Source organism: Pocillopora verrucosa, chromosome 4 (assembly GCF_036669915.1).
Source record: "Pocillopora verrucosa isolate sample1 chromosome 4, ASM3666991v2, whole genome shotgun sequence".
Lineage (NCBI taxonomy): Eukaryota > Metazoa > Cnidaria > Anthozoa > Scleractinia > Pocilloporidae > Pocillopora > Pocillopora verrucosa.
Window position 1 is genome coordinate 6,947,767 of NC_089315.1, and position 18,517 is coordinate 6,966,283.

Consider the following 18,517-nt stretch of genomic DNA (forward strand, 5'->3'; position numbering starts at 1 on the left):
CAATCAGAGTGTGTACACCGTGGGCAGCGACCTCATGCCGGAGAGGTCAAACTTTGGCTTGAATTACTTATGCAAATTAGCTGGCTGCACTAGCTAATTTGCATTTTTTCCCGTCGCAAAGCTCGGCATGTAACTTGGTTTAAAGAGTTTGATTACTCTACTGTCGTAGTCGGTTCGGAAAAAGCTTTTAAGACATTGCCTTGGTACCGCTATCGCCAGTCATTTTTTGAAAGTGTAATTCTGCAGAAACGTACGTACTGAAAATTATATATTTTTGATATGCCCCAGTTTGCTCTAATGTGTAACTTATGCCATGACCGGTATATACTGTGTAACTTATGCCATGACCGGTATATACTGTGTAACTTATGCCATGACCGCCACAACTGGGATTGTCTCATTTATATGTCTGACTTTCATGTATAACTTTGTTCAGTTGAATGCAAAGATCGACTAAGATGAGCAACCTTCTAATTCTTGTGGCTGTTGACATTTATATACTGAAGTGCATGGCACTGTCTTTGCTATGTTGTTAGTCATGTCAAGCTTGTTACATTCTCGTACGTCTTGGACCCCGATATGTCGTGCTGTGTTGGCAGCAAAATATAGGAAGGCTGACTCAAGAGTTGTGTCGACTGGTCGCATCGGCTGGATATCTTCTTCTCAAGACTCGAGGTAAAACAGTCTAATCCTTTAGGAGACTAGAAAATAACTAGATACCAGCCATGCTTTCAACGATTGGGGCAGCAAAACATAAGGGGAGGTTGTTTACAGGCCTTAGTGATTTGAGCACTGACTACAATTTTCAACTCTTCGATTAGTTGCAGCGTAAATCGTGTGTAATTTTTTTTACATCGTTAAATAAAATATCGTGAGCCTCTTTTATCGTATATAAGCTCGGATAACAATAGGGAATTAGTGCCATATTCAAGTGACCTTGGTGGGATCAGCAAATGTTTACTGGCCTTATTAAATTGAATATTGAGTACACTATTGGCTACATTTACTGCATTCGAACAATTTTGCTGTATGTAAGGTCGAACTGCTAAAGAGTTGCAAATGGTTATGTATAAATATGGTTACAGACCCGGTCACTTAGCGGCGCTAAGTGAGTGCATTTCGTTTATGGTTCAGCAAGACTAACTGACCTATCCAGCTGAATAGTTCACAAAAAAATAATTTGAGCGATTAAATATCCAGGAGATTGAAAATAGAAAAAAAGATCACCCGCAGAGAAATTAAAAGCTGCGAGGTGGCTTGACATCAGCTCACATTTCTATGACCAGAGCCCGTGTGTTTTAGGTCAGCGGAGACTATATGTAAAAGAAACCACTGTTTAGTCCTGCCTGGTTTCTTCGGGAAGCGCACTCCGACATCCGTCAGAAAGTTGCTTACCTATATTACAGACTCCAATAAATTTTTGCGATGCCTCCTTTTCACGGATGGCCGATTACAACTACAATATAGTGACACCTCCACGAAATCTGTCAAAAGGAGGATGTTACATCACCAGAGGTCATCTCGGATAGATTTCTGATAACAAAATCCGAGCTCGCCCGATGTTTTCATGAAGGCCCTATTTCACATTTTAGAGTCGCAAAATAGAGTAGAAAGGAGCACTTACTTCGTTTTCGCTCATGACTTTGTATTAGCGTTAAGATATTTGCATTTTTTTCCGTTGCTAACCTATATGTCAGATTCCACAAAATACATTTGACGCCTTCTTTTCACGGATGGCCGATCACAACTACAACGTAATGACATCTTCACGAAATCTGTCAAAAGGAGGATTTTAAAACACCGGAAGTCTTCTGGATTTCTGATGAAATAAATTTAACGCAGTTACGTTCAGAGTTTAAGCGATATATTGTTATTTCTAATATGGTAATTGATAAAAAAATTGTACATTACCTCGATTGGACGGAGATCAAGTTTGAATATAATGTAGCAGGCGATATTACTTTTGTCGACAAGGATAATCCGTGACTTGTCTCACCTATTATATTTTCTCTATCTGCGTTGTGCCATGATCATCATTGAAAATATTCTACGATAATATTTTTTACAATATTTAGATGAGGATTTTCAATTCTAAACGCAAGAGCGTACTTAGGGAAAGATCTATAAGAAACAGTTTCTCGTGAATACATTTTAAAAATTCTTTTAGCCGACTTCTAAATAGATAAAAAATTACTACACATATATATTTCACTTCGACGATTATCTTAATAAACAACTAATGGGAAGTTCTGAGAATCAGTTTTTAATACTACATGTTAAATTAATGGTTATTTTTCTCTTCCTGCTTAAGGGCTCTTTCGCAGTTTGGACAACGCCAGTTTGCACTTGAATCTTCCAAAATAATTGTTGAAATGCATTTCCTGTGAAAAAACTCCTTGCAGCTACAACATTTCACACAACGAGAAGGAGACTTTATTATCGATTGGAATACGGCCGAACGCTGAATACGAATTGAGTGAGCAAACAGATACTTTGATCTCTCGCACGATAACAAATTTCCCGCCTTTGCTAGTTTGGACCATTCAATTGTCTGGGAGTTAATCGACCGTATCATTTATCTTCCCTCTCCATTTCCGGTGTTTTAAAATCCTCCTTTTGACAGATTTCGTGGAGGTGTTACTATGTTGTAGTTGTAATCGGCCATCCGTGAAAAGGAGGCATCGCAAAAATTTTGTGGAGTCTGTAATAAAGGTAAGCAACGAAAAAAAAAAGCAATATCTTACGCCTAATACGAAGTCATGAGCGAAAACGAAGCACGTGTTCGTTTCTACTCTGTTTTGCGGGTCTAATATGCTAAATAGGGTCTTCATCACGAAGACAACATCGGGCGAGCTCGGATTTCGTAATCGGAAATCTACCCGAGATGACCTCCTTCTGACGGATGTCGGAGTGCGCTTTCCGGTTTCTTCCAATGCGCTACATGATTTCGCCCTCAGTGCTTTTCCCTTTAAGAACGGAAGTCTCTAGGAAAGGTAAAAATTTGGAATAGGCCTGAATTATCAGGTCTGTTGCTTATGTATCCGTCTTTATCGTATTCTTGCATTGTAGTAAAAAAAAGCTAAGTAAACAACTGAAAGACGATGCTGAGGCTGTTATTATCGGCGGGGGAGTCCTGGGCACGAGTATTGCTTATCACTTGGCCAAAGCTGGAATGAAAGATGTGATCTTATTAGAAAAGTCAGAACTCACAGCTGGCTCAACTTGGCACTCGGTAATGCTTTACAGTAAACGAAAATGCCATTTGTAAGCATTAAGTTCTCAAGATGGATGGTAAGGACAATTTATTGATGTAAAAAAGGAAATTCACAAAAAAAGATGTATGGATGAGGATAATCTTAAAGAACTGGATTGCTAAAAAGAGAGATGTTGACACGACTGATTTATCGTTATTGAATTAAGAATTCGGTTGCCAATACGAGAGGCTTTGTCGTCTTCAGCTAGAGGCGATATTTCAAGCTATTGTAAAGGAGTTTATGTACTACGCTGTCTAGAAAAGCAACATAGCGAGACGTTTCTCTCAAACACCCTTTATCCTTTTTTCCAGGTCGGTGTTACGTCTCACTATAATCCAGTGGTGAACATGAAGCCTCTAACTCATTACAGCATGTCCTTGTACAAACAGCTTGGACAGGAAACTGGACAGGTCAGACTGATCATAAGGACAATTTAAATAATGTTACTTTAGAGTTAAAGCTGACATAGAAAGAAGATATAGCAGAGAGACGGAATTCTCCACAGAGCCCATATCCCGAAGATAATCTGTCTTGGCTTAGCTTATGACTTATCACTATAGTCTCGCAAGAATAGTATTATGAGTATCCAGTGTGTTACTTTAAGGTTTTGTTAACGAACGTCGCATGAGAACCTGGGAAAAATTAGCGACCTGCAGGTAGTCATTTCTAGATTCCTCTGGGATCTGCGGGAACCGAGAAGGTCGAGAAGATTTGAATAAATCCTAAGGGAAATTAACCTAGGAAGAAGGTCTAACGGGGAACACAGGTTCTTACGCACGATCTTCTCTTTCCTCAGTGCAGCAGATGATTGTGTTGTCCCGTTCGTAATTCCCCTTTCATTCCCATAGCATATGTCACGGCTGAAAAGCAAAGCAACACTTATCCATTTAAGCAATGCTCAGTGAAATTGAAAAAGAGGTATAGGTTGCACAAAATATAATCAAAAGTATATTTATTATATATCCCTTCCCACCCGAAATGAATTTTTATAGAGTAAATTTTGCAAAGATCTGCCATGATATGGAAAGATGAATTAACAGCTACATCATCGTAACTTACTGCTAGTTTAAGACTAAGTTAGCCTTTTGGAATAAGTCTTTTAAACCCTCTAACTCCCAAGATCTCATTAGAAATTCTTCCTACTTTCTACCTATAGTTCTTGTGATGTTAGTTTGGAGAATTTGGTATTGGATCAACTTATAGTCCCCTATTTTATATTTTTTTTTATTCTCATCACTTATCTGCTTGATATTGTGTTGATATTGTAAGGAGAAATTTTTTCTTGGTCTCTCATGGGAGTTAAAGGGCTAAAAGAGACCTAGTTGTTAACGTCATCGATTCCGGCGCTCCTTCCGGCTGTCTTCACGGGAAGCAGTTATGAGCACTGCTTTTTCTTCTGGACGCCGGGATATTAGTGTTTCACAGATCTGCAATTCCCAGTATTTTATAGGGCCTACCTAATTTTCACTTTTATTAATTTCAGTGGTTAAAGACACAATGAGATAAAACTGTCTTAGCTTAGACAAACGCAAATGACTGGGCCGACCATGCAGACACTACTTCTCTCGCTACTAAAGTTAAATTCTTAGGCCGCATTATAATCTTAAATGCATTCATATACAGGACGTCGGGTTTCACATGTGCGGCAGCATTAGGATTTGTACAACGCCCGAGAGACTAGAAGAGGCAAAGTATCAGATGCAAAGGCACGGTTGGATGAAGGCACCACAAAGATTAATTACGACAGAGGAAGTAGCCCGATTGCATCCTCTTCTGTATGTAGATGACGTCCTGGGAGCTTTGTACTTCCCTGGTGTGTATTAAAGTCGCGAAAATGTAACAATGGCTAGGAGAGGTTGAACACCGTTTCTTGCCTCTGATAATTAAAAACACGCTAGAGAATGGAAATTAAGAAAAATACAATCGGAAACAAAAAATTTCCAGCAAGGCTATTCAGGGAGCAGTCATCTTTTTCTCCCCTGGAGGTAGGAGGATTTTGATTGAGTCATGATAAAGTTTACCCGATCCCCCCCGTGAGGCTCTGTAAAATTCTTATGACTTCGCCTCCCCCCCCCCTTCCCCCCATTAGCGGTTAGTTGACGTTCAAATCTCTATAGTCATCCTGACTACTTATTTTGGCAACCACTGATTCCCACTCCGTACCCTCTGAAACTATGTGATCACACCGTCTTCCGCCCCCCTCTTCCCCTTCCCCTTCCCCTTCCTAGTCTCCTTTCATACATTTTTCTGTCACATACACTGACTGTCCGATAATAATTAGCTGTGTTTGCAAAGATACATCTTGCGTTGAATTTAATAAATGACAAAAAGATCGCAAATTTACCTTTCAGAGGATGGCTACATTGATCCATATTCCTTGACACAAGCCCTCGCGAAAGGGGCGCGGATGTACGGGGCCGAGATATACATGCCAGCTCCAGTTACTGGGCTAAACTTCAGATCTGATGGACGATGGGATGTGAAAACACCACACGGCACAATTAGAGCTAAACATGTTGTTAATGCAGCTGGTAATTATATGTTGATGCGTGTATTACACGAACATTTTTGGGGTAATCTGTTTTCTTTGACGTCAATAGTCGCCTGAGATGTTGCGCTCTTAACCTCTAAGTCCCACTAGTGATCTAGACAGAATTTCTCCTTACACTATCAGTACGATATCAAGTAGACAGGTAATGAGAAAAAGAAAAATATAAATTAAGGGATTATTAGTTGATTCAATTCCAGATCCTCCAAACTAGCATCGTATGAATTGTATGACAGACAGTAAAGAGAATTACCGATGAAATCTTGGGATTTGAAGGGTTAAGCGACATCGTATTTTTTGTTTCGAGGTTTTTGGGGCAGAGAGATTGGTCGCATGGTAGGAACTGAACTTTCTTTGGGTGTGGTTCATCACCAGTTTCTTGTGACGGGGCCTATCCCTGAAGTGGCAAGTTTAAAGAAGGAGCTTCCTTTTATGAGGGACCTGGAGGGTTCAACCTACACTCGTCAGGAAAAGCAAGGCATTTTGTTTGGTCCTTATGAAAGCGCAGACAAAATGAAAATGGAAGAAGGATGGTGAGAATCAAACACGTCAGCTCATTTTTATTCTGATAATCATCTAAAATTCGATCCTGAGAAAAACTATCGCAATTCAAGCTATTTAGCAACTTTTAAAAGTGCTCAATTGGGACCTTAGCCACCACGAATCGTGTTTACCTTTTGTGAGGTGACGACATATTTGTTAGTGTAAGATTAAAACCAACTGGAATCAGTGTTGTCATATTTCCTTCTAATCAGGGATAAATACTGAACAGCTCAAGTGTAACTCAGAGTAAATGTCATTTGGCTTCGAGAAGTGTAATTGTTTGTCTGAATTATCTATAAAACTTGCGTTAACTGAATTCAATTTCGAAATATCAACATGGGCGAGTGAAATCGTATGTTACTACGCACCTGTGTTACTTGTGCTCTCCTTAAATAGCCTGCAGCAGAACAGGCATCATTTGTTTGTGTTTTCAGGCAAGCGATGGAAATTACGAGGTGCGCGCGAGTCGAACACGAAAATAGGGGAAGAAGAGCATGAAAGTTGAATTACACTGTGAAAGCGCCGAATGGTGTTTCTTTTGCGCTGCATCTCCTGCGAATGCCTCGCTCTGCGCGCTCGCCTCGTGTTCCCTCCGCCTGCCTGAAAATGCATAACATATAATGACGCTTCTTCTGCAGGGTTACGAGAAAATGGCATGCTGTTTTTTATTTTGTTGTTGTTTTTCTTTAAGGTGGGACTGTGTCCCTGAGGGATTTGGAAAGGAGTTATTTGAAAGTGATGTAGACAACATCAGTGATTACATAACCAACTCAATGAAGAGAACACCAGTGCTTGCCAATGCTGAAATAACAAGTACTGTTTCAGGACCTATAACTTACGCGCCAGACGCTATTCCCTTACTTGGTCCCGATGCAAAGGTACCTAACATGTGGCTAGCTCTCGGGACAGGTTACGGGATCGGTCTCGCAGGTAAATGACGATCGGCAAACGAGATGAAACAAAATAAAGTAACAACTCTATATAAAACATTATTACGCCGTTCAAAATAATCAGAGCTTTTGCTTCAGAGAAAAACCTCGATTTTGTTATATGTTGCCTTTATTTTAATTACAATCAGAACTGAAAGCAGAAACAAACCATATGGATTGAAATCATGAAGCTAAAACTCAGTGAAATGACTTGTTTAGCGGCAGCGTAAAGTGCATTTTCATTGAAACCTACAGTTGTCTATAGTCATTATTGAGGCTTATTATTGTGTAACTATGATAGTCTAATCTGTTGTTTATCAACTTAAATTGTGCAGCCTGCGCATGCGTGAGCCAATCCCTTAAACCTCGTGTTTTGATTTTATTTTCACTTCCCATTTCTTCGCTGCATTCTTCTTTCCTCAGGTGGGATCGGTAAATATCTCTCTGATTGGATGATTGATGGAGAACCGCCGTTCGATCTTATTGAATGTGAGCCTGGTCGCTATGGAAACTGGGCCTCCAGGGAATACGTATTGGCAAAGTGTCGAGAGACGTACGGTTTGAATAATCAGATAATGCACCCTAAGTTAGAGAGGTGGGCTGGGCGCCCTGTGAGGACTAGTGGGATATATAAGGTAACTGAAATTTGACCATAAATTACCTAGTCTTTGTGGATAGCGGTGTTAGGCCTTGCGAGAGAGAGATAGACTGTTTACAGGAAACTAGAGGATGGAAATATGAGAAGACTCGAAACTGAAATTGTCGAGGATCTTTTTGAAAAACATTTTAGAGACATTTTAAGAAATTATGAATTTCCCAAAAATGTAAAAAAGAGTACTTGTTGTTTTACGAAGGTGATTGATGATGGTAGGAACCAAGTGGAGTCCAATTCGATCTTTAATCATACAGAGATTGACAAAATCGGACGACCGCGAAATGGGAGTCCGATTTGTTAATTACGAGTATGATTACAGACAGAATTGGACGACAATAAGTCTTGTTACCTATTAACCATAGCCATTTCAATTTCCGAAAAAACAAATACACCTAGAACAGATGTTCCTCCATTTTGAAAATTCCTCAGTTTTTCTTTGGATAAGTGGTTGTTGCTATGGTTATTTGATTATTTCTTTGATTGGTGGATTAGCTGAGTGGACTTAGCATGATTGGCTGTTTCAACTGTCCGATTACAGGTGTCCGATTACAGCCAACTGCCCGATTTCAACTGTACTGAATGATAAGTGTAAATGAAGCTGCGAATGCACCAATCATATTTGAGGAATTTGTAATGGTTATGATTAACTTTGGTATACAAATGACGCCCTCTCTGATAGCAATATTGGAGTATTTTCGCCTTTGCAATCATGTCACAAAGTGTATACTGACAAAACTGAGATTATAAATATACGGTAACGTGATATTATTTGTAAGAGCAATGTCAAAGCATATACGTCTTGTACAGTGTGTTCTTTGCATTGATTCCTTATTTATCTCCTCAGAGACTTTGCGAGCGAGGAGCGCAGATGGGACAACGTGCTGGCTGGGAGCAACCAAACTGGTTTGCGCACTCGGGGGATGAGCCTGGGTTCAAGCCCAGTTTTCGAAGAACAAACTGGTTTGAGCCGGTTGGACGGGAATGTGACTTGGTGCGGAGTAAAGTCGGTATCATAGACCTAACTCCTTATGGGAAATTTGAGGTCAAAGGAAGAGATGCAGCTGACTTCTTGAATAGGGTTTTTGCTAATGAATTGCCTAAAGTGAGTATCGTAATATTATAAAATGTTAGGGCACTAGAATTATTTTTTGACAAGGGGTCACCTTTTTTTTTAGTCAAAATGAACGTTTACTTAACCAAGAATCAACGAATCAAACGTATCCTCCAAACATTAAGACTGACCAATCACTAGTGACGAATGCTTCTTGAGCCTTACAGACCATTCCGTCCTGATAGAACTGACCAGTTAATGATTCTCACCCATATTGTCGGAATGTCAGTCACTGTTACTGAATGCATTACTTTCAGAACTAACCTTTCCTAGAAGATCAAATCATTCGATCCATCAATTTCTTTCTGTTCAGCTTTCATCATGTATAAGTTTCTTAATTTTCTTAACTGACGATGTGTGTTCCGTTGTGGAAATATATCGATGGCAATTTAATAGTCTCAAACCATAGTTTTCCTTCTAAACGAAGGTAAGTTAAGTTGAGTTATGTCCTATCTGCGCTTGTTATAATGCGCTCTTTGCTTGAAGGTGGGGTGCTCAAACATAAACCACATGCTGACACCAAAAGGTAAAGTTTACGCGGAAATGACCGTCACCTGCTTGGCGTCGGATCGTTATCTTTTGGTCACGAGAAGCAATACAGAGTTTCATGATCTCAGGTACTTTTGAAACCACATTATTATCCTTCACTTAGAGAATTTGATTGGCGAAAATGGATTTCATTTTTGTATATCTCAGGGAAGAGTCTGAGAAATAGATAAGTTAAACAAAAGTTGGATTTTAGCAGTGACATCCGCGAGGTTTGGTTCTTGGTCCCGTGTTTCCAAGGTGGATGAATATTTCTGAGGGTTGAATATTGCAGAGAAAGAAGAACCAAAAGAAAAACTCAAATGTGACGCCAGGCTTGGGAACCGACCTTGAACCTTCGCGTCATCTCTGCATCTCCGCCATCTCTGCTTTCCCAGTGTTATAATTTTTTTTAAGTCAAAATTTTCATTCACCCCCAAAAACACCCAGAGGAGGATGCGTTGATTTCTGTGGGTGTGGCAGAGAGGGAAGGAAGAGTCGTGAGGCTGACTTTACCCCTCTTTGTGCTCATTTAGAAATGAGTTAAGATGTGCACAAAGGAAGCAGGAGGAAGTGCAGATAACTTGGAGTTACCTTCAGTGCCGTTGGCCTGAATACAACCATTTACCATCTTTTGTATTATATTTATTGCTATGTTCCCTTTGATTATCATTCACACAATGAAAATAACTTGGTAGCTGTGCTAACACTAAGCTGTTTTTGCACAGATGGTTGTTGGCAAATCAACGCAAAAATAATTATGATATCGTCATCACGAATATCACTGATGACGTGGCCTGCCTGGGCATCGCAGGGCCTCGTTCACGCGACGTTCTATCAAAGATGACATCATCAAACCTAAGCGATGAAAGATTTCCATACTTGGCATATCACAACTTAGAGCTTGAAGGAATCCCCGTGCAGGCTAGTCGATTTTCTTTAACAGGTACATTATTTTAAAATTTTTCTCGTTCTCTTACAACTTTCCTTAGGAAAGGTGTGAGCACAAGTTGAAAGGTATGATGTACTTAAGTTTGAGGGGAAAATGCTAGTTTTGTATAGCCGGGCTCGGCCTATGATTTTGTCTTTAAATTATTCATTCATGAGTTTACTTATGTCTAGGTCGATGCCTCTACGACTGCCTTAACTGTTTATGCCAATTGAGCTATTTATTCACCTGACCACATTTGAAACTTGTGGTATACAGCGCTTTAAAGTTTTGAGGGCAATGGATTTACATTTTTGAAAGCTGTTAAGATGAGTTAACCTACCACGATTAATAAATATTCCATCAGTAAGTCGTCTTAGGGCTGCTTCAAAATTTACTTTTACGTTTTATCCAAGGTGAGTTGGGATGGGAGTTATTTCATATGAAGGAACACACAGCAGATTTGTATGAGGCTCTGTTAGCAGCTGGTGAGGATCACGGCATTGGAGACTTTGGCACCTACGCCTTAAATTCCCTCAGACTGGAGAAAGGATTCCGCCTGTGGGGCTTTGAGGTATTGTAAAACGTAGCTTAACCTTACGATGTAAATGCAACTATACTCTTACACCATTTATTCTTTCCCTCTTTATGCGCCAAATTTTCCACAATTAAGCTTCGCGTAGGAGAAGCAGAGAATAAAAGTTGGCAGCATAAGTTTTCTTCAGTTTCCTCCGGCAAGCCCTGTTTCGTCACGCTAAAGGTTTAAGACACATTCTCTGCCTTCATTATTACTTTTACCGAAGAACGTTCCAGTAATCCTTGCACGCTTTTATAAGGCATTTTTTTCAACAGCTATTGCAATTTTCTTCGCAGATGAATACTTCAACTACCGCCGTTGAAGCAGATTTAATGTCGTTTGTAAAGTTAGACAAGGTAAGGTATTTATCATTAGAAAGGCTGATCACATTCAGAGGCATTCTACCGAACTCCTGACTTATTCATGCATTTGCATAGGGTGTTGAATTCATTGGACGAGAAGCTCTCCTTAAATTGAAAAGAGATGACTGTGAGCGTGTCTTATGTTTCATGACGGTGGATACAACAGATGTGGACCCCGAGGGAAACGAAACTGTTTGGAATGGCAAAAAAGTGAGTATGACGACGGAAGAATCGTCGTTTACGTTTGCTTCTGTCATTGGTTAAGGTGGACTTGATGATAACTTATTTTTTTCTGCTATGAATTCCAACAGGTTGTAGGATTTACCTCAAGTGGTTCCTACAGCTATCAGCTTAACAAGAGTATATGTTTCGCCTATCTACCTCCTCCTTTAACTGATCTGGGCTCTCGAGTAGAAGTGGAAATGTTGGGAAGCAGATATCCTGGAGTTGTTGTGAAATACCCATTGTTTGATGCAGAACCGTTCGCGTGAAAGAGACGTACGGAGAAAAAAAAAAGACATCCGGTCCCTTACATTCTAGGAAACAAAGGCAGTCGAGTTGGATCTCATTACAGCACGTAATAGGTTCTGCCTTCTCTCGAAAGTGACGATGAGGCATTGCTACTCGACGAAACTAGTAATTGGCTGCTTAGGTCTGTGGAAAATGAAGATTAATTAAAGAATGAATTCAAGAATTGATGAATACCGACGCATTCAACCGCAAAAGCTGACGCCTTTTATTCGAACCCCTTCAGATGTTGCATGTGCTGTATTTTCCCCCGGAGTATTTCTTTTCCAATCTGACTTACCATGCGCTTGACAATGTCCTTGCCTACAACTGACCAACTCAGGATGTTAAAAATTAATGAAAAAATTGCAAATGAAGTAAAATAAATGATTGCTTTAAGAGAAAAATCAGTCGTAATACAGTATCACAATAACCTTAAGTCGTTCAAGGTAAAAACGTTCTAAACTGTTACGTCGACATTACATTTTCAACCGACGCAAAAGAGGTATTTTTAATAATTACGTACTTTTTTTATTATTCTATTCTATAGGACATAACCTGCATAGCTCCGTTTAGATCAGTAGGTAACATCCCGATGAACATCTTGTTCAACTTCAGGAAAATACAACGTGTGATTCACGTTATTTGTGTGTTACAACAAAAAGAGTTGCGGTGCGGACCATAATGTTTGGTTTTAATCTGTTATTCGTTGTAGAGATTACATTAAAAAGTTTCCCTGATTCCCCTAGTTTAGAGTTCGTCGGCATGTGCAGGCTCTAAGTTAGTGAAGACGAACGAAAAGGTGAAAAATGCGAAAAACGCGGAAAATGGCAGGTAAGCCGTCGAGGCGCTTGCAGTGACAGAGAGCCTGAAAACTGAGAGACCTGGGTCGCATAAAGCACCGGTATGTGGTAACAAGAGAAGTTTTAGTGTGTTTTCTAATCCGCTCTAGCATTTCAACCCTCAAAAAAATTAAATAAATGGATAAGATAAAACACTTTTAAGTGCTTTATCTTATCCAATTATTTACATTTATAGTTTAAAAACTATTTTTATTTAGTGATCCTTCTGTCCGATAAGTTTATATGTCTGTTCCTTTGATCAGTGGCTCCCGCTTTCTTAGTGTTGACTTTGAATTCCGTCGAAAGTCACTGTAATCACCAGCCTTTTCGCTTTTGGTAATGTAGGTATCAACAAGTGGCGTCGCTAAGTAATAACCCATTCCTCGACCGGTAACAACAGCCGCAAATAAAGACGCGTTGTATGTCATGCTGATCAACATCAAGGAATAAGCGAAAGCCAGTTCGGTTACGAAGAGACACGTCTCGGAAAACTGCATCACGAGGTCACGACTGTTTGGTAAAACAAAAGATAAAAAAAAAAAGTTGTCCTCTGTTATGATAAGTTGACGATTGATAACTTGAAACTTTGCCAGTCCTCCTTACTGTTAGGTAAATATAGTCTCACGAACGATATTGTTATTTTTATTGGTTTCTAACGCAGACTGTGGCCTTTTGAGGTTTGTTTTATTATAAACAAATTCTTCAGAAAAACGTTCTTCTGCAAGTGGCGAAAAAGGGACGAGATGACTTCTGAACGGAACATGTCGTCTAGAATTCAATTGCGAAAAATAGTACTTAGTTGTTCAGAGTACCAAAACTTTTACCCTACTGCTTCTATTCCCGCTCCTCAGTTTCGATTATGAAACTTACCATTTGATAGCGGTATGTATTCTGGACGCTAGCACACTGGTTGTTGACCCGCGGTAACTCCTCGTCTTTAAACGTTGTTTTAACGTCACGTGAAGTCCCTTGTAGCACTCGTACAGGACTGCTAGTGCAAACACCGCCAGGAAAGATCCCCCAACGTCTGGAATAGATAAATTCATTAAAATCAAGACGGTATTCATTGCTCACAAATTGTTCTACTCTTCCTGCTCCACAGTCGCGCTGGTCTAGAGAAATAAGCAAGTTTCACATCGATGTGACTATGGAGAGAGTTCCCCTTGCCAGCAACAAATTGCTTTTCCTAATTTCTTAATATCGATTAACACAGGCTCAGGGTCTTTCTTCCTAGGAATTTGGCACATGTGATATTCAGAGAGAAGAAATTTTTAAGACGAGTGACAACAAATACATGACAATAAAAGCTGTTTGATAGCGACCTGTGGTTTTTTCAGCGTCTTGCGGTGCATCTGGAGATCGTGAATTTTATAGTATCTTCTAATTCTTGCAAATATTAGCGAGGTGAACGTACAAATAACGAGAAAGAAAGTAGGCAAGACCAAAGTAAACGGAACAAAAGCACAAAGGTAGAAGCCGTTCAGTAATGATCTGATTATTTGAGACTTACCACTCGCAGAGGTCACTTTCCATCCTCGAAATATCACGAACGTCTGAGAGGCTACGGAGAAATACATCTGTATCTTATTGAATTAGGAAATGGAGCCGGGAAATTTTGGCCTGCAAGATTAGAAAAACATCTATCGGTTGAGAGTTCGTGCACCCCTCGCTTTACGATTGTACTCCTTCGACCCAATTTTTGAATGCAGTCAAAATCAGTCCATGGTCACATGAAAAATGTGTAACTGACCTTTTATACCGCCTGCTTCATTCAAAAATGTTCTGCCAGTTTAATGACAGATGCGCTTTCCAATCACTTCATGGAAATTCCTCACGATTGTCAACACATCGTGAAACGTTATTTTACGTAACGTTTTCCAGAAACTCTTGCAATAAATTCCATATCACTTCACTACTAGCGTTGTGTTGTGAAATTCTTGTTATTTTCAATGTAACGATCAATTCAACATTGCAATTTTTTTACTTTCATCGTTGTTTTTCGTTTACCTAAAGACTTTGTTAGATGACCTTCACTCTGCGTATGCTTGGTATTAGTTCTACCCCGCTGGGCATATTTAGAGGTTGCGCAAGATGCTTTTGAGATTTTGAGACAGTACCTTCTTTAAATCAAAATATTGAGAGGGGCGACATAGTTTGTTTTGTCTCGCTTAGGAGTGCTCGTGCACAGTAGATAAGACTAAGCTCAGTTTAAAGGCCGGGCTGCAGTTATGCCTCGCAGAAAAAAAATTAAGAACGTGGAAGGGCAAGAAATTTCTTCTACCTTGTATGGATCTGAATTAAATTTCAAATTTATGTGATAAACCTTACGGCTCTGTAATATGCTAATGATTCCCCCTCATTGGTAGTTAACTGGCACTCAATTTTCGGATCAATATTTGTTTCTGGGCAACCGAGCTCGATATCGATTTGTCGTACTCGATTACCATTCCTGCTCGATAAGCAAACGACGTTTGATAATCGAGCTCGATAACTACAAGTCGAGCTCGATCGCTAATCGAGTACGATTACTAATCGAGCTCGATTACTAATCGAGCTCGATTAGTTATCGAGCTCGACAAAATTCGTTTATCGAGCTCGGTTACAGTACTGACGAGAAAGACTGGTGGAGAGTCCAACCTTATGGAGTGCGATGGAGTGTGCAAAAAAACCTCGATACCGACGGCGAAATGCTTCATAAGTTTTTTAGGAGATTCAGAGACAGGATTCATAGAGAGGATATGAAGTAAGTGGGGAGAATATTGAAAATAAATTTTCCCACGCTGCCGTTTTTGTTTAAGCGATTCTCTTGTAAAATTTTTATGGTTAACTACGCAGGGGAATACTTGTGTCACTTTTAGATAAACTTGTGTCACTTTTAGATGAACGTTCAGTGATATATGTATACTTTTTTAAAAACAAATAAAACAACTTCTGGTTTAGAGCAAGATTTTATAAACCATTCAACCACTGTGCAACGCAATTCCTTTCCTTCTTACCGAACTAACCAAAAGTAGCAACCTTTTAAAGCAAACTTGTATCTCGAAAACCTCGAGCTGGAGGTAATACTTCTTAGCAAAGTAATATGGGTACTAAACTGTGTTTTTCAAACTCTCATTCCTAATGACAAAACACTCAGCTGAATATTTAGGCTTGCAGCTTGGGAAAAGTACTTAATTGCTTGTAAACATGAGGATTTTTGTCTGTCACTGGATGTTCCTTTGGCCTTAGCGAGTTGCAAAATGTTGAGTTGTCTCACTATTAAAATGTAGCCTTGGTGACATCTAGCCCATCTACACTGACAACTAACAAGGAATTCTGAGGCATCCAGAATTAGATCTTTACGGCTTAAGAGGCCATCTCTCTTATTTCCACCCTGCCAATTTCACCTTAAACTCTGTCAACAGAAAGACTATACTTAGGAAAGAACTAAGTTAGATTTGGTTTGATTTGAAATAATTTTCTGGCTGCTTTAGGGGCCATAATTATTTCACCAGTTGGTAGGGACTATCACAACTTCTCGGAAATTGAATAATATGCATATTTTGTAACATTGTAAAATATTTGATTTGCATAGTTAAGCCACGACATTTATATCAGATCCCTTAACAACCTTTCTAGTTTGCTAAGAAAGTTAGAATTTAGGAGATTCAGAGACAGGATTCATAGAGAGGATATGAAGTAAGTGGGGAGAATATTGAAAATAAATTTTCCCACGCTGCCGTTTTTGTTTAAGCGATTCTCTTCCCTAAGATCAGGACACCCTTTTTTTCGCTCGTGTGCGTTCCGGCTTTCTCTACGACAACTTGCATTTAGATATTACTTTGAACTTTTACTGTAAATTTTTAGAGGGTAATTAAAGAAAGGAAAAGACACGCATATGAAGCGGTAAAAAAAAACTGAATATCGTCGCACCTTTTTTCTGACTAATAACAGCGTCATCTATCAACACAACAACATTCGTATCGCACTCTAGTTTTAAAATGTTACTATTTTTCTCCCTAAGAAAGGATTACGACTGAATCACCAATATTTTGAACTTTTCAATCAAGTTTTATTTTTGAACACTGTGATTGTTGTGCGTTAAATACTTCCAAGATCAAAGCCCCGACCACACTTTCGCAGGTGCTTTGAAAAACGTTATTTTTCTCTCACAATCCAAAAAGAGCTTTGCCTCTATCTATGAAAATGAATAAACTGGTTTTTTTCTTTTTTCTTTTTTTTTTTTTGCATTATCATAATTGTCATCTACGGCAAAAAAAAAGAAATGCAGCTAGATGATGTGTATAGTAAAGCCCTTATCATCCCGTCAAAAAAAGTGTTACAAGAAAAATCAACATCGGGGAATTCGAAAAGGTCGGTTTTCATAATGAGTTAAAATTCAAGTTGAAATCGCATATTTTAAAAATACGTCGTTTCGTTAGAAAATCTTTCTGGACCAGTGTGGTCAGTAGACCTAACCTATGTAAAACCTATTCAACATAGTCATGGACAGAGCTTAATTGTTTATTTACCTGTCTCTCCCAAAACTGAAAGTAAAAACCGTAGCGTATTTACAAAACCGGATTATCAACTAGATATGGATTGGCTACAACGGCCAAAAAGTTCTGCATGGATTGCTTAGCGGTTCCCGCTCTCCACCGACGCCACATTTGCTCGTCGAGGTAGGACTGCAAGTCTTCCCTCCTTATCCTCCGGCGTGTTTTCTGGCCCAATTTTAAACTGTTCCAGCAGGATTCGATTTCTTGGGTGTCAACCCCATAGTGACTGGGTCAACGAAGTTGAGTCGGTGGACAATCATTTGATGTGCACTTATGTTGTTAATTCTTTGGTCCGTCTGCCGGTAGGAGGCCAAGTCATCCGAGTGCACTTCGGTTCCAGGGAGAACACACCTTGAAATGATGGGATGGAGGGTGGCCATATCTCGTCTTTCCACTTCATCGAAGTAGCTTTTTGTAGGTAAATGTTGCGTCGTAACAATCCCAAAAACCCATGTGTACCTTTGTGCACGTCTTCCCCAGTTGTTCTGAAATAATGAAAAAATATATATATTTCAGATGGATGATTTTTGTCCCATTAATATTTTGCTTTAATATAATTTTGATATTAAAGCGCCCTGAGTGCTTTTTGTTGTCACATTCCCACCTACTTCGGCTTGCGAACCACATGTTCCAGAAAATTAAGGAACAGTAAGGTTATGAAAATATTTATATCTCAAAAATATTGAAATGATTGGAGGTGAACATTTGCCTAGTATATACTATATCAGTAATATAATATGGCTCAAAAAGGTGATTTTTTTAAACTCATTTATTCCTGCTATAAATGGTTGCCATAATTTTTGTGTGCCAATAGTGGACAAGTTGCTCGGAGGCGATTAGCAAAGGATGTTCAAAGTTTGAGTGCAGGCCGAGTGCAGGCGATCTACGACGCTATTTCCCGTGTTAGTATATACTTGAAAAAATAGTGATTTTTAGCTTTGATTAGTTGTTGAATTTACTCTCGTCGCATCTTACACCAGTCCAAAGGGCGTGATTGGCCTGTCCTGAAGGTTTCTTGGGCAGCCATCCTGTAAGCGCCTACTAATTTTTCTTATCAAGCTTGTATTTAAATCCAGGTACCTGGAAATTCGTCGCTGGGAGTCCTCAGCAGAGAAGAAATAAACCTTCTGCAGGAGTTTACCAAGTGGCACTCTGGGGAACTCCTCGAAAAAACTGTTTGATCTCACACTTCTTCTTT

The 18,517-nt window shown here is 39.4% G+C and overlaps 2 protein-coding genes across 2 annotated transcripts; one reads left to right on the forward strand and one right to left on the reverse strand.

Annotated features, from left to right (window-relative positions):
- Positions 1-117: 117 nt before the first annotated feature.
- On the forward strand, positions 118-11,980 carry LOC131795772 (dimethylglycine dehydrogenase, mitochondrial). The gene is made up of 16 exons (XM_059113393.2): positions 118-250; positions 537-675; positions 3,070-3,232; positions 3,566-3,664; positions 4,878-5,067; positions 5,606-5,785; positions 6,110-6,335; positions 7,037-7,275; positions 7,698-7,909; positions 8,774-9,031; positions 9,527-9,657; positions 10,294-10,511; positions 10,910-11,067; positions 11,367-11,426; positions 11,508-11,642; positions 11,744-11,980. The coding sequence occupies exons 2-16, from the start codon at positions 539-541 to the stop codon at positions 11,921-11,923; spliced, it is 2,586 nt and encodes an 861-aa protein (XP_058969376.2). The 5' UTR covers positions 118-250; positions 537-538; the 3' UTR covers positions 11,924-11,980.
- A 337-nt stretch (positions 11,981-12,317) lies between these two features.
- LOC131795774 (protein SLC31A2-like) lies at positions 12,318-14,500 on the reverse strand. The gene is made up of 3 exons (XM_059113394.2): positions 14,292-14,500; positions 13,652-13,808; positions 12,318-13,291 (listed from the first exon to the last, which is right to left on the reverse strand). The coding sequence occupies exons 1-3, from the start codon at positions 14,356-14,358 to the stop codon at positions 13,021-13,023; spliced, it is 495 nt and encodes a 164-aa protein (XP_058969377.2). The 5' UTR covers positions 14,359-14,500; the 3' UTR covers positions 12,318-13,020.
- Between the last annotated feature and the right edge of the window lie 4,017 nt (positions 14,501-18,517).

What these genes read in the sequence shown, in the direction of transcription:
- LOC131795772 (XM_059113393.2), top strand. Translation starts at nt 539, where the DNA reads ATGTCAAGCTTGTTACATTCTCGTACGTCTTGGACCCCGATATGTCGT. An exon ending in TAGTCGATTTTCTTTAACAG is followed by an intron (nt 10,512 to 10,909) that starts GTACATTATTTT and finishes GTTTTATCCAAG; the next exon opens with GTGAGTTGGGATGGGAGTTA. An exon ending in CTGTTTGGAATGGCAAAAAA is followed by an intron (nt 11,643 to 11,743) that starts GTGAGTATGACG and finishes GAATTCCAACAG; the next exon opens with GTTGTAGGATTTACCTCAAG.
- LOC131795774 (XM_059113394.2), bottom strand. Translation starts at nt 14,358, where the DNA reads ATGTATTTCTCCGTAGCCTCTCAGACGTTCGTGATATTTCGAGGATGG. An exon ending in GAAAGTGACCTCTGCGAGTG is followed by an intron (nt 13,809 to 14,291) that starts GTAAGTCTCAAA and finishes TATCTATTCCAG; the next exon opens with ACGTTGGGGGATCTTTCCTG. An exon ending in ATACATACCGCTATCAAATG is followed by an intron (nt 13,292 to 13,651) that starts GTAAGTTTCATA and finishes TTTACCAAACAG; the next exon opens with TCGTGACCTCGTGATGCAGT.